Genomic DNA, 27,873 nt, shown 5'->3' with positions numbered 1-27,873 from the left:
TTCATGTATATAGTCTTTGTTTGCCATTGTTTATTTTATTTGTTATTATTATTTTGTTTGGTGACCGGACCTGAAGGTCAAAGTAGTTATTCTGTATAATATGTGTGAGAGGAGAGAATGAGCGGCTGGACCAGTGTTCAGTATACTGATTATTTTCTGGCTAATATTTTTGTTATGTTTTCTGCTATTATTGTTGTTATGTTTTTCATTTTTATAATAAAAGATCTACAGGATGTAACTCAGGATCAGTACTGTAATGTATGCACACAGTGACTGCTGCGGCAGAATAATGAGTGCAGCTCTGGAGAATAATACAGGATGTAACTCAGGATTGGTAATGTAATGTATGTACACAGTGACTGCACCAGCAGAATAGTGAGTGCAGCTCTGGAGTATAATACAGGAGGTAACTCAGGATCAGTAATGTAATGTATGTACACAGTGACTGCACTAGCAGATTAGTGAGTGCAGCTCTGGAGTATAATACAGGATGTAACTCAGGATCAGTACAGGATCTGTAATGTATGTACACAGTGACTGCACCAGCAGAATAGTGAGTGCAGCTCTGGGGTATGATACAGGACCAGTAATGTATGTAGACTAGATGTAATGACTCCCTACACCCTCTGTGCCCCCTAATGTGGCGAAGCTTCCTGGTATCTTGCATTACAGAGATGACGTGCAGTTCTGCCTGTAGTTACTAGTAAGAGCTGTACATGACGTGGAGTCTCGGTGGCGCAGTAATTACAGCAGACAGGACTGGAGTCTGATATGAGCGGGGCTGCCCGCAGTGTTCGGAAGTTTAGCTGTTAATAAAGCTTGTTCTTCTGTCCCTTTCCGATGACATCACACGGTAATGGCGACTTCCTTGTGAGCAGCGTGTTTGGTGATCGAGTAGTGATCCTGTCCCCGCTCAGAGCGGAGGTAAATATGAGCCAGTGATGGGGCAGCTCCGGGGAGTGGACCTGTGAGGAACTAGGAGTCCCAGCATGTCTGTACGGACACACACTGAGGGAATATTAGCCCTAGTCACCTGAGGAGTCTGATGTCCTGCCCTGAGCGGAGTCTTGTCATAGCTGAGGTGTCGCTACATTGTTTCAGTCTGGGATTGTCCTTCGATTATCAGGACGCTTGTACTGTAATTTGGTGACAGGGATGTCGGCAGCGGTGACGCCGGGAGCTGCTTCGTTCTGTTTCCATAATTTCGTGGAGCCGTCCCTTTTATTTCTCGCTCCCCTGGTTGTTTTCTGTGGACGAGTCGTAAAATAACGTCGTTCTTTTTACCATATAATGTCCGGAAAATCGGAATAAGAAATCCTCGAGCCGTGAGCAGCTGAAAAAGCACGTGAGTCGGCCGCTGTGTCTTGGGTACCTGGAAGCAAGATTCTGCCGCTCTCAGCGATAACAAATTTGGCATTTTTATAGTTTAAAAAATTTTTGAACTTTAAAAAAAAAAATTTGGATTGTGTCGCTATTATTTGAGACCCAAAAGTCGCTGCTTCCATCGGTGGAGCACTCGCTGTGTGAGATCTCCTTTTTTTGTCTGGCAAGCCGATATTTTTAATGATAATTTCACATATTAACCCAAAAAGTTATCACTTTTTTTTCTGAAATATCTTGGGTCAGGTGCATTGATCTTAAAACAGCAATTCTGGCGTTTTGATTCATTTTTTTTCTTCTTAGTTTTTACATTATGGTTTAATTTTGCACTTTCATAGATCGGACATTTTTTTATTTTTTTTTTTACTTATTTTAGGATGGAGAAAAGTGTTTTAGATGTCAATTTTTTTTTTTTAAAACCCTTTTGTTTTTCCAGGTTTGAAGTGAAATGAAGCCGCAGAAATCTAAAAAAGGCGGCCGGACCCAGACAAAGCTGCAGAGGAAAGGCATCAAAATAACTGGAAAATGGAAGCCAGTGGCGCTGGACCCCAGTCTTTTTGCAGAAGAGAACATTGATGAAATCATCTGCTTTGAGGAACTGACCGACTATAAATTAGTGAGGACGTCCAATGAGTTGATCAAAGATGTGAGAAAAAGGAAACGCGGTCCTGACGAGGAAGAAGAGGACGGGGAGGGAAAGGTTACTGGCCGGAAGAAAAACAAAGAACGCAAGAACAACGTGAAAGCCAAGAAACCAAGAGATGAGTCAGACGATGAGATGGAGGAAATAATATTTGGAGAGGAGGAGGAAGAAGATGAGGAGAAGGAAGATAGTGACGTGGCTGCGTCTAATGAAGAAGTGGTGGTAGAAGAAGAAAAGAATCCTCAGCCATCGAAAAACAAAAAGAGGAAGAGGAAGAAAAAGCAGAAGGTTAAAGAGCCCAAGACGCAAGACGAGACTCCAGCTGCCAAACCCACAAAGAAGCCGAAGAACTGGGCGGCCAGGGCTTTATCCAGGGCGGCCGGGAAGAATGTGGACGTCTCAGCATGGAAGGATCTCTACGTTCCACCTCCGGTCCTCCAAGCTCTCAGCTTTTTAGGGTTTTCTTCTCCAACCCCGATCCAAGCTCTGGCTCTGCCCTCCGCCATCCGTGACAAGATGGATGTTTTGGGTGCAGCAGAGACAGGTGAGTGTGAATTATGTGTAATGTTTTCAAACATTTTCTAGGAAAATTTGTAGTCAGGGGATAGAAACCTTCTTGGTGACTTTTACAGAGAAAAAGCCGATTCAACTGATCCAGTCTAGACAATCCTCTGTGGGCTGAGTTAATCATCAGCAGAAATCTCTCTAGAGGATAGTCTAGACTGGATACAGTTGTAACAAACCCTCCGCTGTGAAACGTGTTAGTCCTGGTAGTGTGTCACACTATAGTGGGGACTGGTCAGACCGGATACAACTGTAACAAATCAGGTCTAAACGTGGAGATAGTGAAGATGGTTTTATTCATTAGCAGCAAGCAGAGTTCTTGAAAATGGGGATCATTTGAAAGGCTAGCTTTATTACAAAGATGCAATGCTTTTTTTATTGTAAAAAAAAACAACAGAAAAATATTTCAGCTCACCCTTCAGGAAACATTTCCTCATTGTCCTTGCAAGATCCGAGCACGGAAAGAGCTGCTGCCCCAGCACTCCTGAGGTAATGTAATTGAAGAGAAGATCCAGCTCAGAAAGTATTTAAAGATAAAAAATTGGACTGTGGACTAAGAACACAGAGAGTGTTCGAAATGCGTTCAGCTATTTCATGGATGTCCCTCTGTAAATGTTTTTAGCTGATTTTGACATGCAGTGTTTCCATTTTTATTAATTTTTGGAATAAAGATTTTTTTTTATTGTGCAGTGACTACAGAGGTATCCCACCGTTGGGACTCACATTAATCTCTATAACAGGGCTTCGTAATGAACCTTCAGAAATGGAGAGATGTCTGCGGATTTTCGGGAAAAGTCCCAGATGGAAATTATCCTTTAAGCTTTAGAAACCACAGAGTAGTCTCAAATATACAGCATTATCAAAAATCAGAGGTGACTTCAATGGTTCCCTGTGGAATAACAATTTGCAAAAACTACGACCACAGCGAGGAGTCTGTTCATGGGTATTTTGTGTTTTGTTGTTTGTTTTTTTTTCTCCTCTTCCTCCGGTCTCATTTATTGGGAAATGTTGACATCGCCCACATGTCACATTGCCACAGTTCTACCGCAAAATCCTGGTGAGTCTGATGGGGTCCTCGTCCTATGCACATAACACCAGCAGCCACTTTTTAAATTTCATCAGTTGGTCGTGAATTCTGTATGTGTTTTTTTTTATTTTTTTTTTCCTGTCACTCCAGGAAGTGGTAAGACACTCGCCTTTGCCATCCCAATGATCCACTCTATATTGAAATGGAGGAAAGCTCAGGAAGATGGAGCGTCAGCAGAAGAGGAGGAAGAGGGTGGCAAGGAGATTGCGGAGGACATGGAGGCTGAAGTGACTGAGAATCCTGATAAAGATATCAAGGGGGAGGCAGAAGAAGTAGATGATGAGGATGATTACTCCACTATTGGCTGTGTGAAGGTTGTGAAAGACGTTGATATTAATTTCAACTTTGCTCCTCTGGAACCTGCTCCCCAAAGCGACAACAAACGGCCGCTGCTCGGACTGGTGGTGACCCCAACTAGAGAGCTGGCCGTGCAGGTCAAACATCACATTGACGCTGTTGCGCAATTTACCGGTGAGATCTGAGTCTTTATATTCATTATATGTAGTATCTTCAGGGTTCCTCCAAAGATTTAAAGTATTTGTTCAGTCTGGGAGTTCAAAATCCTCACAGTGCATGCAGTCAAGCAAGTATTCGGTCACGTTTCGACTAGACATGCGCGGCCTCGCTCACTACAAGTGAATTGAACAAGGCCAGACATGTCCATTGAGAATGTGACCAGAAGTATACAAATCACATACTTGCGGTCACATGACCTCCCGTTCCGGGCACTGTAGAATCCTGGCAGTGCGCACTGTGAGGCTTCATAAGTCTGCAGTCACATAATGACGGTAGACTTGATCCCCAAGCCTGGACAACCCCTTTAAGGATGCATCCCCTTTTTGGTTAGAAGAGGTGTTGGGGCTTTGTTTTTTCTGAGACCTTCTGGTTTGATATTACCCTTCTTTTCAGGGATCAAAGTGGCGATAGTGGTCGGAGGGATGGCCCCCCAGAAACAGGAGAGAGTGCTAAACCGGAGGCCGGAGATTGTCATTGCAACCCCCGGGCGTCTTTGGGAGATGATTAAAGAGAGACATCCACATCTGTGCAACCTGCGGAAGCTCCGGTGAGTGGGGGGATTGGGTCCAGTCCTGTCTCGTATTGACTGTCTGGTGTGTTCTTTCCACAACCAGACCCCTTTTATTTAAAGGGCATGTAAACTAAAAAACATTCCCAATTGCAGTGTTGTGTTTGTCTGTTTTATATATATATATATATATGTGGCTAACAATAATATGAACACTGTTACAGCTTTCAAATCCCAGCAATCAGATATTCCAAACCTGGAAACCCCTTTAAGATTTTTCTGTCATTTGTCGGTTTTAAGGAAAGCTGGGTGAAAAGTGTATGGCTGCCTTTAAATGGATGTTCAGCGCTGCTCCTTTCCGCATCGGGAGGTTTGCAGTGATGTTAATGTTTCATCTGCAAATATCAGCGAGACACATGCACAATTGATGGGTATCATGCACACGTCCCCACAGATTTGTGCAGACGTGCTGTCATCCGCAACTCTTGCCTCCTGATGTGATAGGGATCAATGCTGGGTAACTCCTTTAACTGAGATTAACCCTTACTCTTGTAGACACTTACAAATCTGTCAGTTCCTCATTATTTACTGTTTGTTTCGGACTATAAGACTCACCAATAATTTAGAGGAGGACTAATGTGGTCATTATTATTATTATTATTATTATTATTATTTATTGTTATAGCGCCATTTATTCCATGGCGCTTTACATGTGAGGAGGGGTATACATAATAAAAACAAGTACAATAATCTTAAACAATACAAGTCATAACTGGTACAGGAGGAGTGAGGACCCTGCCCGCGAGGGTTCACAATCTACAAGGGATGGGTGAGAATACAGTAGGTGAGGATAGAGCTGGTCATGCAGCGGTTTGGTTGATCATGACGCACTTATGGTGGGGGGAGGGGAAGATCTGCTGATGAGACTGTTATAGGGTTAATGTCCCCTTATTCTGTACTAATGTCTCCCATCCTGGTATACATGGCTCCCCACCCCTCCATTCCACCTCCGCTCCCCGCAGCTCGACGTTCTGTTCTGATGCCGGCAGCTGATTTCAGCGTGTAAGCAGTGCATGACGTTACTGCCATGTTCCCCCACACACCAAAGTCAACTGCCGAAATATTTAGTTCTCCCAACACTGGAGACTATAGGAGTGGGGAGCAGTAAATATTCATCTTCCTTAATAGCGAACACATGTGATTGCCCAGCTGCTGCAGGAAGCCTGCAGCTGCGGCTGACACGTGTGCCCGCTATATGATAGAATGAATATTCACTGCTCTACATGCTCTTAGTCTCGTCCACCTTCAGAGGTTGGCGGGATTATGGGCATGGGAGAGCAGTGAATATTTATCTTACTTTATAGTGAACACACAACCGTCTGCTCCTGCGACCCGCTTTGTTGCTGCACCCTCCCCCCAGCCGAACTATAAGGTACATCCGGACTATAATACGCATCCCCCGCTTTCCTCCAAAATTCTTAGGGAATGTTCGTCTTATAGTCCGCAAAATACGGTATATCCACCACTCCAATGTCCCTGCATACATCGGCAAATGGTCAGAAAAACGGATGGCAAACCCTCTGATCATCCATTGTGGCACACGATTTTCCAAGAGCCTCATCATTGACTTCTTGGTATAAAATTCTGGCTGCTAATCAACATGGCCACTACAAAAGCTCCTGTGGGAATTTCCCCCAGCTTTGTTAGAGTTCAGAATTCCATGTATGTTTCTTGCACAATGATGGGGATCATCATAGACAGGTTTGATGACAGAGCACTTCCAGGTCAGTTGTCTCTCAGTGTTCTTTGTGGATCAGTTGGTTAATGACTAATATGACTGCTAGAACATTTCTTAGATGGTTTAGGACCTGAGTTCAGCTTCGTGTCTTGTTGCTGCAGGTGCTTGGTCATCGATGAAGCAGATCGGATGGTGGAGAAGGGTCACTACGCCGAGCTATTGCAGCTACTGGAGATGCTGAGTGACTCGCACTACAACCGCCAGAGACAGACATTTGTGTTTTCTGCCACGCTGACCCTCATACACCAGGCCCCGAGCCGCCTCCTGCAGAAGAAGAACTACAAGAAGATGGACAAGGAAGGAAAGCTGGAGAGTCTGATGGCCAAGATCGGCCTGAAGGGAAAACCCAAGGTGATCGACCTGACCAGGAAGCAGGCCACCGTGGAGACGCTGACCGAGACCAAGATCCACTGCAGCGGCGACGAGAAGGACTTCTACCTCTACTACTTCCTGCTACAGTACCCGGGCAGGACCATGGTGTTTGCCAATAGCATCGACTGCATTAAGCGGCTGACGTCTCTCCTGACCATCCTGGAGTGTAACCCCATGCCCCTCCACGCCAACATGCACCAGAAGCAGCGGCTTAAAAACCTGGAGAGATTCGCAGAACGTGAAAGGTGATGATTCTCGCACAATATTAAGTGTACTAAAATTCATATAGAGGAAGGAGGAGAGTCCACAGCAGCATGGATAACTGTAGCAGATGAGTACACCGACCTTGTGGGAGATGACAATGATGCCATAATCACAATCTTCTCCTTACAGCTGTATTCTCCTCACCACCGATGTTGCTGCCCGAGGTCTGGACATTCCCAACATCCAACATGTCCTGCATTACCAGGTACAGCCCCTTCACTCCAGTATAGATATGTTGTACGCCAGTGCTGCACTCACTATTCTGCTGGTGCAGTCACTGTGTATATACATTACTGATCCTGAGTTACATCCTGTATTATACTCCAGAGCTGCACTCACTATTCTGCTGGTGCAGTCACTGTGTACGTATGTTACTGATCCTGAGTTACATCCTGTATTATACTCCAGAGCTGCACTCACTATTCTGCTGGTGCAGTCACTGTGTACGTATATTACTGATCCTGAGTTACATCCTGTATTATACTCCAGAGCGGCACTCACTATTCTGCTGGTGCAGTCACTGTGTACGTATATTACTGATCCTGAGTTACATCCTGTATTATTCTCCAGAGCTGCACTCACTATTCTGCTGGTGCAGTCACCATGTACATACATTACATTACTGATCCTGAGTTACATCCTGTATTATACTCCAGAGCTGTACTCACTATTCTGCTGGTGCAGTCACTGTGTACGTATATTACTGATCCTGAGTTACATCCTGTATTATACACCAGAGCTGCACTCACTATTCTGCTGTGTATATATTGGTGTTGAATATGTAACATCACTTTGGTTGAAGATCCCCAGGACGTCTGAGACCTACGTGCACCGCAGCGGTCGGACAGCTCGAGCTTCCTGCGATGGCCTCAGTTTGCTTCTGATTGGACCGGATGATATGTTGAATTATAGGAAGATCTTCCGGACTCTGGAGAAGGACGACGAGCTCCCGCTGTTTCCTGTGGAGGCGAAAAGCATGAATGGAATTAAGGTAGAAAGGCTGTCATGTATTCCCCAGCAACTGGAGGGTGCTGTATTTGGGGGGCTTCAGCCTCTGATTCTGCAGCCTCCATCATCCTCCCAGTAGTGATTAGTGAAAGCCACCATCTATTCTCATTCCAGGAACGCGTCAGTCTGGCTCGGCAGATTGAGAAGGTGGAGTATTTTAACAGTAAATCAAAACAGCAAAATTCCTGGATCCAGCAAGCAGCCGAAGCCCTCGAAGTAGATGTGGATGACGATGACTTAATAGGTAGAAACCATAAAGTACAGTTGCTCCTGGAGCTGCATTCACAATTCTTCTCCTTGATACTCATAATCTCCTGCCAGCTTTGCTCCCATTTTACTTATTTATATAGCACCATCATATACTACAGTGTTGGGAGACTGTACAAACCCCTGGCAGATGTTGGCCTTGGTCAGATTTGAATCCAGTGAGGCCGCTCTGATCGCTGCAATCAGAAGTGTAGTGAGCTGCTTCTTAGAGAAGCCAGAGATCAGGGCGATTATGGAGCTACACTGAGTGCGCTGCCTGCCTCCTGCACGGTCATTGAGTGCGGCCAGGACTTGAGTTTAGGCAGCGCTTACTGTGAGAAAAGCCATGATATGATAACTTAAGCAGCGCTGATGCCCCGAGTCTCCATGTCTGTTCATTTACAGCGTAAATGAACTTGTGTAGTAATTTATTAGATTACTGGAAAAGAAAAAAAAAATGTAAACACTTAAGTTGTAGTTTTTATCCATACCATTTTTGGGATTTTTTGATCCCTTATGGCTTTTAGAGGGGGTTGTTGTGACCTAAAAATAAACATTCAGGCATTTAGAATTTTCATTGCGCAGTTTATTGCACAGCGAGCGGACACTCAGGCTTTTTGTGAGGTGGAAAACAGGGCGACTGAGAACGGTTGTCTTGCCCTTTTGACTTTAAGTTCCCATTGGGGACATGGATCTGAGGATTTCAGGCTAAAGTAAAATTAAAAACAAACCAAAAGTTTCAGGTTTCCTCTAGTGTGCAGCCACAGACTGGGCTTTGTGGGCATAGCAACAGTGTTGGCTCCCCCGGGTAGCATTGTGGGTGGTCAGTTAGTGCCATATGAGACACCCCATTGTTCGGCCAACATTAAGTGTGTTGCACTGCTGCTGGTTGTCGGTGAGCTAATTTTTGACCCAAGCACTTAGTCTTTTTTTTCCTGAGTTCAGACAGTAAAGTAGATAAATCACAAATATGGAAGTCTAAAATTAACATCCAGAAACATAATAGGTGTGACAAAATACATAACTTTATTTTCCGTATAATAAGTTATTTAAAGTTTCAGGAATAGGTACTGGAATTTAGAAGGCAAGAAAGCTCCATGTATTAAAAAGCAGCACGGTATATGAAAACTACATCAATAAGGATAAATAAGCCTTTTTACCTCTAGTATAGGACAATCATTCTGTATTCACAGATGTCATTATTATGATTTGCCAGCAGATGGCGATATCTCAGATACAGAGTGCTTGTGCTCATCCCCTTATCCGCAGATATGCCTTTTAACGGGGGCAGTTAAGGGGCCCCCAGTGTCAGAAAATCTCCGGTGTCTCTGCTACCACAGATAGCTAAAACGTCGGAGAACATGATTTGGTTCGTTTACCATCCTCAGTCACGTGATCGCCGTTATTCACCGAACAACAGTGATCACAAAATAAAATCCGCTTTTCCATTAACTTCTCTCTCCTGTGATATGATCTAGCATACCAGAGGAGAGAGAAATGGGGTCCCCGGTACCTCCCCCATCCCAGGACCCTCCTGCTCGGTTCCCCGACCCTCTGCATCTTCTTCCTGGAAGAAAATGGCAGGGGCGTGCGCCTGCCAAGATCGGCCGGCCGGCATAGCAATTTTCTTATTGGTTCATTTTGATCACTGTGATAGACCCTGTCACAGTGAAAAGAAAAAAATATATATTGTAAATCTACCCCCTCTTAGTTAGGTAAAAAAGAATTGTATTTTTTCCAGTCTTTGCAATTAGGGTTGGAGTTAGGCACATCAGAGGGTCTCCAAATGTGACATGGTGCCCACAGTCGATTCCAGCCAATTTTGCTTGTGGTTAGGGTTGGAGTTAGAACTGGGGAGTTCAACTGTTTAGGCACAGCAAAAGTGACACTATTCTAAAAAACTGCACCCCTCAAGGTGTGCAAAACCACATTCAAGAAGTTTATTAACCCTTCAGATGCTTCACGAGAACAAAAGCAGTGACCGTGTACTTAATGTACAAAAAATGTGCTTAAGACCCAAACTCTTAATTTCACAAGGGTATCAGGAGAAAATGGACCACAAAATTTGTTGTGCAATTTCTCTTGAGTACGCCAATACCCCATATGTGGGGAAAGCCAATGTTTGGGCACGTGGCAGGGCTCAGAAGGGAACGCGCGCAGTAGGACTTGAACGCAAAATTGGCTGGAATCGAGGGTGGGCACATGTCACTTCTGGAGGCCCCCTGATGTACCTAAACAGTGGAAACCCCAATTCTAACTCCAACCCTAATCGCAACACCACGACCGTAACCCCAACCCTAACTGCAAAGAATGGAAAAATATGTAATATTTTTCATCTTATTAAGGGGGTGACAAAGGGGGGATTGATTTACTATTTTGTTTTCATTTTGATCACTGTGATACGATGTATCACAGTGATCAAAATGAACCAATAGGTAAATCTATTGTTGCCGGGTACCGACCGGCAGATCTCAGCAGGCACATACGCATGTGCCCGCCATTTTCTTCCAGGAAGAAGACAGAGCTGGGGGATGGAGCCAGAGGGTCCAGGGATGATGGAGGTACCAGTGGGGGGGGTTTCGGGAGATCGAGGGACCCCCATTTGTCGCTCCTCTGGTATGCTAGATCATATCAGAGGAGAGAGAAATTAATGGAAAATTTGTGATCGCCGTCATTCAGTGAATAACAGCGATCACAAGACTGGATGGTAAAAGCTGAGATTTTCTGACCCTGGGTGCACTATACCCTTATTTCTCAGCACCGTTAAAAGGTATCGGTTGTTAATGGGTTAATATATTCTAGCAAGAAGTGCAGCTCCATGTTGGGTAACTTGTAATTTGTGGATCTCTCATTGGAATGTATCTGTAAGGTAGAATGAATTGCAGCGCAGAGAGACCGTAAATGACAAACTGTGCAAAGTAATTAATGAAACTTAATTACAAACTTTATTTTCAGCTCCAGATACAAATAGTAAAGTAAAAAAGAAACATCATCCAATGGAGGAAGAACTTGTTACATGGCAGCAGTCGGAGGCGGCTCTGGGTGCTGCTGTGAGGCCGGTGCTCTATATACCCCATGTAGGATGTACGGGTGCGACCTCCATCACGAAGGGGGGAAAAATGAATTAAGAGCTAGAAAACAGTAAAGGGCTGTCCTGGCTTTATAGCACCCTGCAGATCACAAAATAGTGCTTGTGCTATTCTCCATGTGCAGAGCAGAGGGGCCACATCCCGGGACCCTACTCTCTGCACATGTCACCCACAGCTGAGGGTTGCTTGCAGTTGCCCAGACTGATACATTGTAACGAACCATCAAAAGAAGATGTAATAATTAACTCATTGCTGTCCTGCTCATTTCTAGGTGGAAAACGGGATGAACAAGAAGATCACCAGAAGCAGAAAGCCCTGAAGATGATGAAGAAGCAGCTGAAGAGACTCTTGGCCCAGCCTGTATTCAGGAACGTCATGAAAACCAAGTACCCGACCCAGAGCGGCCAGCTGCCCCTGCCCAGCCTGCCCCTCAGCACCACGCAGAGCGCTCTGCACACGTTGTCAGAGCTCAAAGCCAAAGAGAATCGGGGGAAACACAAACACAAATCCTGATGGTCCCTGTACAGAGACTGCAGCTGCTGGGAGCGGCCACCAGGTGGTGCTGCTCCTGCAGAATCAGGGACACAACCTGCGGAGGCCGCAGACAGACTGGACACATAAGAATGAGCCCCATCTGATGCAACAGTAACTATGCTCCATATAACTACAGCAAGTATTGCTCCCACATGTGGAGACCACACCAGACCTTCAGGGGTGTCCCTCTCCCCGAAGCCACACCTGAACCCTAAGGGGTTAATAAATTGCAATGCAGATTTGAACTGTTGGTGACAGTTTCACGTCGTACGTGTCCAGATTTATAGGGTCGGGCATCTTGCAGATGTAGGATCCGCGTCAGTCCCGTTCAACAGCCGCTACAACAGGGGGGACTGCTCCCTCCTTGTACAGCAGGGTGTAATGGTCCTCATTGTACAGCATGTAGACGCAGGGGCAGGATCCCTCCGGGAAGACGTGTTGGGTTATGGCCGCGTCTTTGGAGTCCACATATTCCACCTGCAGTGGTATATCCAGCGCCTGCGTCACAGCTGTGATCTGGATGTGGTCGCACACCGCCATCATGGGCTCCACGTTCTGGAAGGAAGACAAAAAACACAACAGTGTACGGTATTATGAAATGGTTGGATCCTGTACATGTGCAATGCATGCTCATTTCTGCCGAGTGTGCATATGACCCATTTGTGTGGATAGTAGATGCAGGGCCTTCGCAGTGATGGTCAGATTCCCATACAAATTATTGTAGAGGGCTGTAAATATGAAGGGAAAGTCTGACAGCCACTGACAACTGCGCCTATCGGGGGTCCACCTGTGAGATCACATCAGTGAGATCCATATTTGCTGTATATTATAGATCCTGCAGATGAGGGATGGGACAAGGGGAGTAAGATGGTGTCAGGCACCTCTGAAGGATTGGGCATATCGCAATCCATCTGTCCGACCCTTTGACATCTGCCATCAGGAAAGACAACCCCCCCCCCCCCCTCCATACATGTATCAAAGCTGGACCTGAGTACAGAAGTCCTCCATGCTGCCGACATGGTCTAAGAACGGCTGGAAGAAGTCAGCTCTGCTGCGGAGGAAGGCGGAGGTGACGAGTCTCAGGTACCGGACGGCACTGTCAGAGATGTAGGGATGGTTGAACGCTGTCAGGAGGTTGCTTGCTGTCACTTCATCCGTTGCCTTGCCCACTGCATTCACCTCGCCCGCTGCCACATCTACAAGGCTGAGAAACTTGGGAGAGATCAGAGCACAAGTCACAGGAGGCAATATCTTGGCCGCAGGGGTCCAGGACCCCAACCATCCCCTGCTATACTGCCCACTGCCACTTTTAAAGGGGAAATGCAATACACTATTAACATACGATTGCTCCACCTGCCCTGTAACAACTACCCCCAGCATCTCCAGCTGCCTACAGGTACCCAGCCTAACCCATCAGCACTCAGGTTAAGTAAAAAGTTTTCAATCTTTAAATGATGCAAATTTGTGCAACTTGCCTATTGACCTAGTCTTCTAACCACTGGTCGTTTTCAGGATCTCTATTTCCTGTCAAAGAACAGGAGCAGTCTTTATTCTTTATGTCCAAAGACTGAAACCTCGTCCTGTTGAAATATCAATGTTCCTTTCACTGACAGCAAGCAGAGATCTTTAAATGAAAGTTACTTTAATTCTGTAATTAAAAAAAAGCCATTATCCATCCTCAGGCTTCTCTTGAGGTGGATTAGAAAAACGTGGCAGCTTTCTTCCAAAGACAGCACCACATCTGTCTGCAGTATTGTGGTATTACTCCATTAAGGTGAATAGTACTGAGCTGCAATACCATTTACATCCTGTGTATGGGGGCGGCGCTGTTTATGATAGAAAGCTGTTGTGCTTTTTCAAGTTCTGGACAACACCTTTAAATGTTTATTTTCTCTAAGTTTGGAAAGGTGTGAAGTCAGCTGAGGTGTGAGCTCTATGCCAGTCAGATCTCACCCCTGCCAGCATGCAGTCTCACATGTAGAAGCTGCATCCCCCTCCTCTCCCTCCCGGCTCAGACTTACTGTCTCATAGTGATGTCTATACACATAATCCTGGAATCCGGCAGCCATCAGCTCCTGCTGACTGTGTGTCACCCGCTCTCTAAACCTGCGAGGAAAAGCAAACAGCTGAGGACGGACCCCGGAAATATCCATGTGGTCAGAGACTAATGGCCGCCCACTCACCGGAGCAAATCCTCGGGTTTACCGAGCAGATACTCCAGAAAAGCGAAGCCCAAACCTCTATAGAAGCAGCTGCCGTCAGCGCACGTCCTGCGGGCGGCGCAATAATGTCGCTGCAGCCCCTGGGAGAGAGCGAAGGAGTCAGACATTTGTGAGGGGACTACAACTCCCAGGAGGCGAAGTAACTCGCACCATCTAATAAACTGGTTTTTGTGAGCAGTCAGCGGTGCCAAAAAGGGTTAAAAAATACCTCCAACCTTTGGTGACACGACGGCTCGCCACGGTGCTCCGCTATAAAGAGCGCGAGGTCGCGCTTCTCTGATATCAATCCGTACATGTCCGCGGCCTGCAACACAAGAAAGTGACAGTCACTGACAGCAAGCGGAGATCTCCAGCGCGGCCGCCCCTGGGCCACCATCGCCTCAGCGGCCACCACCGCCTCAGCGGCCACCACCGCCTCAGCGAATGGGTGTGTCATTCTGTAATCTGCGGCTCCGGAGTTTCTCGGCCTCCCCTGCTCACGTTTCCCATCACGGCCGCCATTTGTGACTTCTCGGTGTCGCAGTCTGCGCCGTTCTGTCCTCATTTTATTTTTGCACCGTTTAAGACCAACAGGCAGAATGTATCGTGCGACGTCACAGTAAGACGGCGCAAAGATGATTTAAAAATGGCATCTTTGATTTTGCACAAAATCCTGTCACCCGTTGGCCATTCTAAAGAATTTGGCACAAAAAATGAAAATCAGACAAAAAGAAAAAAACTGCAAATGATGAATCGGGGCAGCAACATTATAAAAAAAACCTCACACGATGTTTGGTTGTATGAAAACTGCAGCAGCACAGGAACGCCGACTGCGAGTCTAAGGCCATGTTCACGTTACGTTTGCGAGTCTAAGGCCATGTTCACGTTACGTTTGCGAGTCTAAGGCCATGTTCACGTTACGATTTTGCAGTTTTTTATGCCAAGTTTAAGCCACTTACAAAGCAGGTTTAGTTTTTGCTGCTTTTTTTAGGCTGCGTTTTTGTACCTGCTGATAACGTTTGAACAAAACCTTAAGGGGAACCTGTCACCAGGAATAACAACCAGCAGATATGGGGTTAATCTGCAGGTTAACAGCGCTATAAGGGTATGTGCACACGATGCGGATTAGCTGCGGACTCGCAGCGGATTTTTCCACGCAGAAACGCTGCAGATCCACACTGATGTACAATACAATGTTATTCAATGGGATAAAGAAAAGCTGTGCACATGGTGCAGAAAAATCGGTGCGGAATTGCTGCAGATTTCAAAGAAGTGCATGTCACTTTTGTGCCGATCTGCAGCGTTTCTACACCCCTCCATAATAGAAATCCGCAGTGGGAAAAGCTGCAGAAAATCCGCATCAATTCCGCATAAAAACTGCACAAAATCCGCAATAAAAAAATCGCTGCAAATCCGCGGCTGCAGATTCTGCCAGGAGATGCGGATTTTGTGCAGAAAATTCTGCACCTCGTTTCTTATGTGTGCACATAGCCTTATTTGCTGTCCAGCAGCAGGGAGAAAATGATCTTGAGGCCGGGATCACACACAGCGAGATACGGCCGAGTCTCACAGGTTAAAACCAAGCTCTGGCACCGGCACTCCAGAGCGGAGCGTGCGGCCGCACAGCAACACATGGAGCTGCACACTCCGGAGTGCCGGTGCCAGAGCTTGTTATTAACCTGCGAGACTCAGACGTATCTCGCTGTAGTGTGACTCCGGCCTTATTCTCCCGCCAGCGTTTGGTAGTCATAGGGGCGGGAGCGGATCAGTCACTGCTGAGTATACAGGGGCCCCGGCCCTGACTGACAGCCGGCAGCAATGTAGAGCCACTGTCAGCCAGGGCCGGGACGCAGTTACAGCGGATTCAGATCAGTGACTGAACCAGCGCCGAACCTATGACTGACTGCGGAATGCTGGTAGGAGAATAAAGATCATTTTCTCCCCACTGCATTCAGCTGCGTGCAGGCACCGGACAGCAGAATAGCGATAACCTGCAGATTAACCCCATATCTGCAGGTTAGCAGCATTATTCCTAGTGACAGGTTCCCTTTAAGGGTTCATCTGCTTCTTGTGTTTTTACCGTCGCACCACCAGGGGGCAGTCTATGCATGTAGAGTTTGTGCCTGTGGATGGAGGGGCTCCGCCTGCCTGAGATTTCTTACCAGCGAGCCGGACACTGGGACCCCACAACAAAGGTGCACAATCAGACACGAGCACAACTAGAAGCACATCCACAGCATTGTAGGGAGAGTCACTAGAAGGTACTGGGTCCTGTTACCTGTACTCAACTTGTAAATGGCCCCCACCGTCCTGCAGCTTCTGCTCCCCCTAGAGCTGACACTTCTCCCCGAATCCTCCGCTCACCTCTAGAGCTGACACTTCTCCCCGAATCCTCCGCTCACCTCTAGAGCTGACACTTCTCCCCGAATCCTCCGCTCACCTCTAGAGCTGACACTTCTCCCCGAATCCTCCGCTCACCTCTAGAGCTGACACTTCTTCCCGAATCCTCCGCTCACCTCTAGAGCTGACACTTCTTCCCGAATCCTCCACTCACCTCTAGAGCTGACAATTCTTCCCGAATCCTGCGCTCACCCCTAGAGCTGACACTTCTCCCCGAATCCTCCGCTCACCTCTAGAGCTGACAATTCTTCCCGAATCCTGCGCTCACCTCTAGAGCTGACACTTGTTCCCAAATCCTGCGCTCACCCCTAGAGCTGACACTTCTCCCCGAATCCTCCGCTCACCTCTAGAGCTGACAATTCTTCCCGAATCCTGCGCTCACCTCTAGAGCTGACACTTCTTCCCGAATCCTCCGCTCACCTCTAGAGCTGACACCTCTTCCCAAATCCTGCGCTCACCCCTAGAGCTGACACTTCTTCCCAAATCCTCCGCTCACCTCTAGAGCTGACACTTCTTCCCAAATCCTGCGCTCACCTCTAGAGCTGACACTTCTTCCCAAATCCTGCGCTCACCCCTAGAGCTGACACTTCTCCCCGAATCCTCCGCTCACCTCTAGAGCTGACAATTCTTCCCGAATCCTGCGCTCACCCCTAGAGCTGACACTTCTCCCCGAATCCTCCGCTCACCTCTAGATCTGACAATTCTTCCCGAATCCTGCGCTCACCCCTAGAGCTGACACTTCTCCCCGAATCCTCCGCTCACCTCTAGAGCTGACAATTCATCCCGAATCCTGCGCTCACCCCTAGAGCTGACACTTCTCCCCTAATCCTCCGCTCACCTCTAGAGCTGACACTTCTCCCCAAATCCTGCGCTCACCTCTAGAGCTGACAATTCTTCCCGAATCCTCCGCTCACCTCTAGAGCTGACACTTCTCCCCAAATCCTCCGCTCACCTCTAGAGCTGACAATTCTTCCCGAATCCTGCGCTCACCCCTAGAGCTGACACTTCTCCCCGAATCCTCCGCTCACCTCTAGAGCTGACAATTCATCCCGAATCCTGCGCTCACCCCTAGAGCTGACACTTCTCCCCTAATCCTCCGCTCACCTCTAGAGCTGACACTTCTCCCCAAATCCTGCGCTCACCTCTAGAGCTGACAATTCTTCCCGAATCCTCCGCTCACCTCTAGAGCTGACACTTCTCCCCAAATCCTCCGCTCACCTCTAGAGCTGACAATTCTTCCCGAATCCTGCGCTCACCCCTAGAGCTGACACTTCTCCCCTAATCCTCCGCTCCCCCTAGAGCTGACACTTCTCCCCGAATCCTCTGCTCACCCCTAGAGCTGACACTTCTCCCCGAATCCTCCGCTCACCTCTAGAGCTGACAATTCTTCCCGAATCCTGCGCTCACCCCTAGAGCTGACACTTCTCCCCTAATCCTCCGCTCACCTCTAGAGCTGACACTTACCCCAAATCCTGCGCTCACCTCTAGAGCTGACAATTCTTCCCGAATCCTCCGCTCACCTCTAGAGCTGACACTTCTTCCCGAATCCTCCGCTCACCTCTAGAGCTGACACTTCTTCCCAAATCCTGCGCTCACCTCTAGAGCTGACACTTCTTCCCAAATCCTGCGCTCACCCCTAGAGCTGACACTTCTCCCCGAATCCTCCGCTCACCCCTAGAGCTGACAATTCTTCCCGAATCCTGCGCTCACCCCTAGAGCTGACACTTCTCCCCTAATCCTCCGCTCCCCCTAGAGCTGACACTTCTCCCCGAATCCTCTGCTCACCCCTAGAGCTGACACTTCTCCCCGAATCCTCCGCTCACCTCTAGAGCTGACAATTCTTCCCGAATCCTGCGCTCACCCCTAGAGCTGACACTTCTCCCCTAATCCTCCGCTCACCTCTAGAGCTGACACTTACCCCAAATCCTGCGCTCACCTCTAGAGCTGACAATTCTTCCCGAATCCTCCGCTCACCTCTAGAGCTGACACTTCTTCCCGAATCCTCCGCTCACCTCTAGAGCTGACACTTCTTCCCAAATCCTGCGCTCACCTCTAGAGCTGACACTTCTTCCCAAATCCTGCGCTCACCCCTAGAGCTGACACTTCTCCCCGAATCCTCCGCTCACCCCTAGAGCTGACAATTCTTCCCGAATCCTGCGCTCACCCCTAGAGCTGACACTTCTCCCCGAATCCTCCGCTCACCTCTAGAGCTGACAATTCTTCCCGAATCCTGCGCTCACCCCTAGAGCTGACACTTACCCCAAATCCTGCGCTCACCTCTAGAGCTGACAATTCTTCCCGAATCCTCCGCTCACCTCTAGAGCTGACACTTCTTCCCGAATCCTCCGCTCACCTCTAGAGCTGACACTTCTTCCCAAATCCTGCGCTCACCTCTAGAGCTGACACTTCTTCCCAAATCCTGCGCTCACCCCTAGAGCTGACACTTCTCCCCGAATCCTCCGCTCACCCCTAGAGCTGACAATTCTTCCCGAATCCTGCGCTCACCCCTAGAGCTGACACTTCTCCCCGAATCCTCCGCTCACCTCTAGAGCTGACAATTCTTCCCGAATCCTGCGCTCACCCCTAGAGCTGACACTTCTCCCCGAATCCTCCGCTCACCTCTAGAGCTGACAATTCATCCCGAATCCTGCGCTCACCCCTAGAGCTGACACTTCTCCCCTAATCCTCCGCTCACCTCTAGAGCTGACACTTCTCCCCAAATCCTGCGCTCACCTCTAGAGCTGACAATTCTTCCCGAATCCTCCGCTCACCTCTAGAGCTGACACTTCTTCCCGAATCCTCCGCTCACCTCTAGAGCTGACACTTCTTCCCAAATCCTGCGCTCACCTCTAGAGCTGACACTTCTTCCCAAATCCTGCGCTCACCCCTAGAGCTGACACTTCTCCCCGAATCCTCCGCTCACCTCTAGAGCTGACAATTCTTCCCGAATCCTGCGCTCACCCCTAGAGCTGACACTTCTCCCCGAATCCTCCGCTCACCTCTAGAGCTGACAATTCTTCCCGAATCCTGCGCTCACCCCTAGAGCTGACACTTCTCCCCTAATCCTCCGCTCACCTCTAGAGCTGACACTTCTCCCCAAATCCTGCGCTCACCTCTAGAGCTGACAATTCTTCCCGAATCCTCCGCTCACCTCTAGAGCTGACACTTCTTCCCGAATCCTCCGCTCACCTCTAGAGCTGACACTTCTTCCCAAATCCTGCGCTCACCTCTAGAGCTGACACTTCTTCCCAAATCCTGCGCTCACCCCTAGAGCTGACACTTCTCCCCGAATCCTCCGCTCACCTCTAGAGCTGACAATTCTTCCCGAATCCTGCGCTCACCCCTAGAGCTGACACTTCTCCCCTAATCCTCCGCTCACCTCTAGAGCTGACACTTCTCCCCAAATCCTGCGCTCACCTCTAGAGCTGACAATTCTTCCCGAATCCTCCGCTCACCTCTAGAGCTGACACTTCTCCCCAAATCCTCCGCTCACCTCTAGAGCTGACAATTCTTCCCGAATCCTGCGCTCACCCCTAGAGCTGACACTTCTCCCCTAATCCTCCGCTCCCCCTAGAGCTGACACTTCTCCCCGAATCCTCTGCTCACCCCTAGAGCTGACACTTCTCCCCGAATCCTCTGCTCACCCCTAGAGCTGACACTCCTCCCCGAATCCTCTGCTCACCCCTAGAGCTGACACTTTTCCCCCAAATCCTCCACTCACCCATAGAGCTGTCCCTTCTCCTTGAATCCTCCGCTCACCCCTAAAGCTGACACTTTTCCCCGAATCCTCCGTTCAAGCCTAGAGCTGACACTTCTCCCCTAATCCTCCGCTCACCCTTAGAACTGACACTTCTCCCCGAATCCTCCACTCACCCCTAGAGCTGACACTTTTCCCCGAATCCTCCACTCACCCCTAGAGCTGACACTTCTCCCCGAATCCTCCGCTCACCCCTAGAGCTGACACTTCTCCCCGAATCCTCCGCTCACCCTTAGAACTGACACTTCTCCCCTAATCCTCCGCTCACCTCTAGAGCTGACACTTCTCCCCTAATCCTCCGCTCACCTCTAGAGCTGACACTTCTCCCTGAATCCTCCGCACAGGAGCCATGCGAGAAGACCACTATGGTGCCATGAGTGTTGGGGCCCTGTGAGCTTCAGATATGTCCTAAGGAGATAAGCCATAGATACAAGGTAGGAAACCTCCTTAAAGGGATAGTCCTTAAAAAAAAAAAAACCATTAAGGTACCTCTATCAATAGGGGATGACTTGCTGATTGTTGGGAGTCCAACAGATGGGAACCCATGCAATTCTGCAAATGGGGCATTAAAGGACTATTCGCATAAAGTCAAGATATTCCCTGTCTATTGGATAGGCGGGTGGTTGGAATGTGCTGACCACTGGGGGTCCTACTGCTTTGACCCCCACAGATCCTGAGAATGTGGCCCTGTCCAGAAAGCTTATGCTCGGCCTCCTATCCATTATCTATGGGACTGATGAAAAAGCCGCTACACATGGCAGTCCATGGACAATGACTGGAGCACAGGCCGAGCATACGCACCTCGGCTAAATTCGGGGCAAGGATGCGGAGCCCTCATATTGGGATCTGTGGGGGTCCCAGCATCAGACCCCAATGATAGCAAATTACCTATCGGGAATATCTTGATTTTTCAGGAAAAACCCTTTAACGCCCTCAAACCCCAGAGACGCCAGTGTGACCCCGTCCTCACAGATAGTTTCTGACCTGTGAAGTGACAATGTAATAATGATCCCCCCTGCAGACACTCAGCATGAGCACTGCCCCTGACTGATACCAGAGGACAATAGCACACCTGATTAATACAGAATACAATAACCTGCAGCTCCCAGCATGTGACTGTTAGGACATGCTGGGAGTGACAGTGTAAGTGGCCCCAGCCTGCACCAACCATGATATCAGCTCTGCTCCTTCTTCCTGCAAAAACCAGTACAGCCCCCAAACTCCTCCTTAAATAAGTTTTCCGCCTCCTTATACTCCGCCCATGTCATGTGATGTCATCAAGTTCAAAGTCTGGAATGTAGGAAAGTAGCAAATGCAACATAATGACATGTCCAGGAACCACAACACCCAGCATGCCCTGATTTCAGGCTCTGGGAATTGTAGTCCCCCCAGCAGTTGGAGGTTAAGAAGCCGTAAGGGTAAGAGGCTTGAGATGTAAAGAAGTCGTCTTGTGTTTTGTAGTAACGTTTCCTTTCTCTCGTCAGGAAATGTTTGCACTTTCCGATATATTTGTGTCTTCAAGTTCTCACCATTTGCAGGATCACTGCTTGCTGTGGGGTAAAAAAAATGGAGAAGTTTTTCTTTTTTTTTTTTTTGTCATGAGACGTCTGTTGATGTTTGTTGCTCTAAATTCTTCAAAATGTTGGTAAAAAAAACAAACAAAAAACAAATGTCCATGTGTAAATCAGAGAATTGGACAAAGTGTGACAAACTGCAACTTTTGGAAAAGTCGCAAATGATGGATTGTGCAAAAACATTTGGGGGCCCCAAACTGTGACCACAAAAAGTAAATACAGACTGTAAGGGTATGTGCACACGCTGCGGATCCGCAGCAGTTTCCCATGAGTTTACAGTACCATGTAAACCTATGGGAAACCAAATCTGCAGTGCACATGCTGCAGAAAAAACGCGCGGAAACGCAGCGGTTTGCATTCCGCAGCATGTCAATTCTTTGTGCGGATTCCGCTGCAGGTTTGCATCTGCTCCAATAGAAATCTGCAGGTGAAAACCCGCAGAGGAATCCGCAAAAGAAACCGCGATAAATCCGCAGCGGTTTTTCACTGCGGATTTTGGAAATCCGCTGCGGAAAATTCCGCAATGGAATCCACAGCGTGTGCACATGGCCTAAAAAAGAGGCCCAAAATGAGAGAACCAAGGGGCAGAAAGGCCGCTCAGGGAGGAGCAGGGGGTTGTTTGTTTGTTTATATGTTGCTTTATTTGTAGATTATTGGAAACAATGTAACAAAACAACAAACAACCAGGAAACTAAGGCTATGTTCACACGATCCTTTTTTCCTGCGGATTTTTCTGGTCCTGATTTTGCGAACCCGCAGTGGAAATCCGCGGTGGATTTCCACTGCGGTTTTTGGTCCTTTTTCTACTGCGGATTCCACTGTGGGTTTCCAACTGCAGTTTCCTATTGGTGCTGTTGGAAACACGCAGCGGAATCCGCAGAAAGAATTGACATGGTACTTCTTTTTTTCCGCAGAAAATCAGCGCGGATTTTCTAGGGGAAAAAAGGATCGTCGGCACAGCGGATTTCGTTTTCCATAGGGTAACATTGTACTGTACCCTGCATGGAAAACGTCTGCGGATCCGCAGCAAAAACCGCATCGTGTGAACATAGCCAAACAGGGCTCCTAAAGCTGGATTATTAGGGAGTGGCACCTGAAGAGTCTTCTGTCCGGCTAGAAGACATGGGTGTCATAGAGGTGGTCTCGTCTTCTGAATCCCCCAATTAACTTTTAATTAGAGGTGTGGCTCCATTGGAGTTTTTCATCATCTTTCCACAAATGTGGCTGGCAGCTTCCTATCCCTAATCGGCGCATTGCGAGATCCAGCGTCGACTACGCGAGGTGTGTGCGCGACTAACGCTGCATAAAGCTGATGCTGAAATGGCGACCCGCCATGAAATAGTCACCTGCTGACAATATTTCTGTAGGCACGCTAAGGCTGTGTGCACACTGTCTTTTCTACTGAGATTTCAGAGCAGAAACCGAAATCGTTGAGATTTAGAAAATTTCTGCTCCAAAAACTCCTTAAGGTTTTTTTTTTTTTAGAACTTTAATTTTCAGTCTGTCCATTAAAAAATAAAAAAAAGCCTGAAACATTTGCTTAAACTCTTGGAAAACTCTTCCAATTGATTTCTATGAGAAATCTCCTTTGTTGTGCATACCAGATTTTTTTCTTGCTGAGGTTTAAAAAAAACACCTTGTGTTGTTGGAAAAAATAGAAATTGCATGTGACTTCTTTCAAGCGGCTTCTGATGGAATCTGCTCCAAACGAAGCACGATCCATTGAACGGGGTTAAAAAAAAAACATTAAAAATTGGTTTGAGAAAAGAAAAAATTCCACCAAATAAGTGTTTCATCAAGTACTGTCGTTTCTGTTTGTAAAAGTTTTACTCTGTGTGCACAGCAGCTAAGGGAACCAGGCGCAAGAGGCGTCCTGCAAATTTGATACTTGATTATTCTGCTCTGAAATCTGCCGCTTTCTCCTTTTCATTTATATAAACTGTGGCAATGATTTAAATTTGCAGACTATTTTTTTTTTCTCTACGGCTACTTTCACACTAGCGTTAACTGCAATACGTCGCAAATGCGTCGTTTTGCCGAAAATACGCATCCAGCAAAAGTTCTTGCTGGATACGTTTTTTCGTCATAGACTAACATTAGCGACGCATTTGCGACGCATTGCCAAACGTCGCGTCCGTTTTGTGACGCTTGGGCGTGTGTTAGCGGACCGTCGGGAGAAAAAAACCTTACATGTAACGTTTTTTGCTCCCGATGGTCCGCTTTTTCCGACCGCGCATGCGCGGCCGGAACTCCGCCCCCACCTCCCCGCACTTCCCCCGCACCTCACAATGGGGCAGCGGATGCGTTGGAAAAATACATCCGCTGCCCCCGTTGTGCGGCGGAGACCACGCTAGCGTCGGGAACGTCGGCCCGACGCACAGCGACGGGTCTTTCCCGACGCTAGTGTGAAAGTAGCCTACCTTGTCATATTTTGCCCAACATACTAAAACAAAAAGTGTAAAAGGTTAAAAAAAAATGAAAGCATCTTTTAATTCATCAAATATTGTGCACAAATTTCAGAAAAATGATTTAAAAAAAGCAAAATGAAATTGTTGAATTTTATGCTTGTATACTTTTAATGCAGTGAATAGCAGATGGCATTAATAAGTCTGCAGCATTTCTCACCATAGACACTTTTTAGAATAATCTATTGAGATGCAAACGTATAAAAAACATAACTAATTTAATGCACAACATTTACACCACTTTTTTAGTGTAAATTGTGATCACTTTCTGGCAAATTTTGCATAGAAATTCTTATCTGATTAGTACCCAAACTTACTAGAAGTGTAACACCAGAAGCAACCACCAGAGGGCACAATATCACTTGTAAAAGAGTTTAGAAAGTTTAATCTCTTTCAGCTGCCATTGGTGCAACAAAAACTTTGGAGAAGGGATAACAAAACTTTCCATGGACTGCAGGGAATCCATAGCAGCTATTACGGTAACCTCTAAATCAGGGGCGAGCATTAGCTCAATCGTCAGGGTTTCGACTAAATGTTATATATATATATATATATATATATATATATATATATATATATATATATATATATATACACACATTTTTTTTTTTAAATCAAATACTTTTAATTGAAGAAAGCAGAAAGGATAACATTACATACATAAGCATGCATTAATGCATTAGGGTACCAATGATAATACTTTCCCCATTTTTTAATAAATGTAAATACACCAAACACATCCCTCCCCCCTCCAATAACAAGAAAACCCCTTTTATATTTATTGATCTATATCTAGCTGCTGAGTCTTATTACTAGTGATCTGGAATGCCTTGTGTCACCGACGTACCGGATTATTGGAAATTCCATAGACTATATAGTATGGTATATACATGTAGATGAACCTTCTTGGTGTCATTTTCCAGTCTTCTGATTTCCAGATTACTGGGTGCCATATTAAAGGAATCTTGTGAAATATTCCAATTTTTATTTTATTTTTAATAATAAACATATTTACAACCAAAACCGTAAGAAAATGGCCGATGAGACTGCTTTTCCCCGGAGCCATCACCGTCTTTTATCTCTTGCACCACACAGGCGAATCCACAATATTCCATAGACCGGACCTCAGGGATTCTGGACCAGCAGGTGACTCCAGACTACCTGGATGCCAGTCTATTGGAAGTCTCTGGATCATTAAGCATCAGATTAAGGAAACCTCACACAATCACATTTTTCTACCCTACACAACTGCCTGGGGGCCATATCTGCACAGGAGGATTAACCCTGGAGGTGTAGGCTGTTATTGGGAGCAGATCTGGGCGCCCCTTATCAGTGTAGTCACTCCTTAGTTCTGGCGCTGGGCGGGCGCTGCTTGTTCAGAGCCTTGTGCTGAAGCTTCTTGTTCCCTGTTGTCTTCTTCAGCTTTGGGCCGTTCTCCTCCGTGATGGACAGAAGCTGCAAATCCTCATAAGGAGATTTCGCCAATTTTTCAATTTCTATCTTTTCCAGAATATATTCCTGAGAAGAGACCGGAAACTATTAGGAAACTCCGGATGGGTTGTGGGAGCGATTGGGCGGGTAATGTATTCATTTATAAGTCGGGTCAGTGATTGACGATTTATTGATCGTATGATTGAGGTGACGGCTGATTGTTGTTGTCACTTTTAATGACTGGATTAAGGATTGGCTGAGCGACGGAATAGTTGATCTCGGCAGAGTTCACACGCTGCAGTTATTCTGCTGTTTACCCGCACCAGCCCTGTGTCGCTGAAGTCTTCTCACTGTTTTCCTGCAGGTAATCGGCTAATTACAAGACTGATGAGAATGGCCGCGCTGCTCTTCAGGTGACAGCTGTTTCCTAGCAAAATAACGGATTGTGCCATGAAACAGTTAAAAGATGGCAGGGCTGCCAGAGTACAAGCAGCAAAATTACCGCAAAGTGTGAACACGGCCTTAGATTGGGTGGTTGAGTGAGGGTCGGGCACTGATAACTGGGTCATCGGGCAATTGTAGCAATTTTCACATTTACAGAAAACCAGTGCTTCACCCCAAAAAGTGTGGACCCTAAAATCTACAGTATAGGCAGTCGTGCAGGTTAAATAGCTTTAAAAAATCAGGAACTCGGTAATCAACTGATACTGTAACATCTGCAGCCGATCCGGTGTCCGTCATGGCCACGTGAGTGGCATCTAGAGCGCCCGTACCCCGAGTGCCAGATATATGGGGGTAGGTTCACACGGCGTCTCCTCCCCATTATGGCTATGTGCACACGTTGCGGATTTGGCTGCAGATCTGCAGCAGTTTTGAATGCAGTGTACAGTACCATGTAAACCTATGGAAAACCAAATCCGCAGTGCACATGCTGCAGAAAACAACGCGCGGAAACACAGCGGTTTATTTTCCGCAGCATGTCAATTCTTTGTGCAGACTCAGCAGCGGATTACACCTGCTCCTCAATAGGAATCCGCAGGTGTAAAACCATATGTGAAATCCGCAGGTAATACGCAGGTCATTTTACCTGTGGATTCTGCGGAAAAATCCGCAATGGAATCCGCAATGTGTGCACATACCCTAACCCCTCCCGTAGAGCTTCAGATCTATCATTACAAGAATTGTCAGATTTTCCATCCCCCGAGTCCAGGACGGGTGACCCACATTCACCTTGATCATATCCAGCTTCTGGCCGAGCTCCACCGCAGCCAGCGGCCCGTAATGCTTCATGTGACAGTGATCGGCCAGGTTTATCACCGCCAGCAGTAAGCTGCCGACCTCCACGCTCTGCGGAGACAGAGACCAGCGTGAGCCTGAGGCCGCCATACACCGGGCCTGCTGTGTACACTACATGTATCAGCACAGGAGGCGGGAAGCAAAATATTTCCAACATTAATTTTCAGTGGTAAAAATAATCCTCTCCCCCATGCTTTTCACTACAACTATAATTAGTGATTTATTCCTACCCCTGACTCTACAGAACAGCGCAATTATTATTATTTCCCGTCTTGCAGTATCAGACTGATCCACCATGCTTTAGGCTACTTTCACACTAGCGTCGGGCACTGCACGTCGCTATGCGTCGTTTTGTAGAAAAAACGCATCCTGCAAAAGTGCTTGCAGGATGCGTTTTTTCTCCATAGACTTGCATTAGCGACGCAGTGTGACGCATTGCCACACGTCGCAACCGTCGTGTTGCGTCGGACCGTCGCCACCAAAAAACGTTGCATGTAACGTTTTTTGGTGCGTCGTGTCCAGCATTTCCGACCGCACATGCGCAGCTGGAACTCCGCCCCTGCCCCTCACAATGGGGCAGCGGATGCGTGGAAAAACAGCATCCGCTGCCCCCGTTGTGCGGCGCTTCCTCAGTATGCGTCGGTGCACGACGCTAGTGTGAAAGTAACCTTACACTGCAGCTCTGCTTCACTCCAGCACAACTATGATCAGGGACTTCCTCTTAGATATAAGGCTACACC

General features: G+C 47.3%; 4 protein-coding genes across 6 annotated transcripts in view; 2 read left to right on the top strand and 2 right to left on the bottom strand.

Annotated features, from left to right (window-relative positions):
* Positions 1-838: 838 nt before the first annotated feature.
* On the top strand, positions 839-12,259 carry DDX24 (DEAD-box helicase 24). Of its 2 annotated transcripts, none has more exons than XM_077268324.1 (9): positions 839-924; positions 1,817-2,567; positions 3,765-4,145; positions 4,584-4,737; positions 6,598-7,113; positions 7,262-7,337; positions 7,935-8,123; positions 8,255-8,384; positions 11,747-12,259. In XM_077268324.1, the coding sequence occupies exons 2-9, from the start codon at positions 1,829-1,831 to the stop codon at positions 11,986-11,988; spliced, it is 2,427 nt and encodes an 808-aa protein (XP_077124439.1). In that variant the 5' UTR covers positions 839-924; positions 1,817-1,828; the 3' UTR covers positions 11,989-12,259. The 2 variants fall into 2 exon arrangements, with proteins under 2 accessions (XP_077124439.1, XP_077124447.1); XM_077268332.1 differs by lacking the exon at positions 839-924 and adding an exon at positions 1,327-1,345.
* On the bottom strand, positions 11,309-21,577 carry OTUB2 (OTU deubiquitinase, ubiquitin aldehyde binding 2). 2 transcript variants are annotated; one of them, XM_077268346.1, is made up of 6 exons: positions 21,440-21,577; positions 14,440-14,535; positions 14,193-14,311; positions 14,031-14,115; positions 12,997-13,221; positions 11,309-12,564 (listed from the first exon to the last, which is right to left on the bottom strand). In XM_077268346.1, exons 1-6 carry the CDS (start codon positions 21,536-21,538, stop codon positions 12,328-12,330), a joined length of 861 nt encoding a protein of 286 aa, XP_077124461.1. In that variant the 5' UTR covers positions 21,539-21,577; the 3' UTR covers positions 11,309-12,327. The 2 variants fall into 2 exon arrangements, with proteins under 2 accessions (XP_077124461.1, XP_077124469.1); XM_077268354.1 differs by lacking the exon at positions 21,440-21,577 and adding an exon at positions 20,674-20,733.
* A 92-nt stretch (positions 21,578-21,669) lies between these two features.
* The window catches only part of ASB2 (ankyrin repeat and SOCS box containing 2), a 99,029-nt gene continuing 92,825 nt past the window's right edge, over positions 21,670-27,873 (top strand). Inside the window, exon 1 of the mRNA XM_077268282.1 lies at positions 21,670-21,785. The gene's annotated coding sequence lies outside the window, so the exon portion shown is untranslated. The remainder of the gene's footprint in view (positions 21,786-27,873) is intronic.
* The window catches only part of CCDC197 (coiled-coil domain containing 197), a 31,769-nt gene continuing 28,913 nt past the window's right edge, over positions 25,018-27,873 (bottom strand). The window contains exons 8-9 of the mRNA XM_077268310.1: positions 27,068-27,184; positions 25,018-25,924 (exon numbers count right to left, since the gene is read on the bottom strand). Coding sequence (XP_077124425.1) covers positions 25,745-25,924; positions 27,068-27,184 — 297 coding nt within the window. The 3' untranslated portion in view covers positions 25,018-25,744. The remainder of the gene's footprint in view (positions 25,925-27,067; positions 27,185-27,873) is intronic.

Source organism: Ranitomeya variabilis, chromosome 1 (genome assembly GCF_051348905.1).
Source record: "Ranitomeya variabilis isolate aRanVar5 chromosome 1, aRanVar5.hap1, whole genome shotgun sequence".
In the NCBI taxonomy this organism is placed as follows: Eukaryota; Metazoa; Chordata; class Amphibia; order Anura; family Dendrobatidae; genus Ranitomeya; species Ranitomeya variabilis.
The sequence above is the reverse complement of the archived record's forward strand: the minus strand, read 5'-3'. Positions and strand labels throughout refer to the sequence as shown.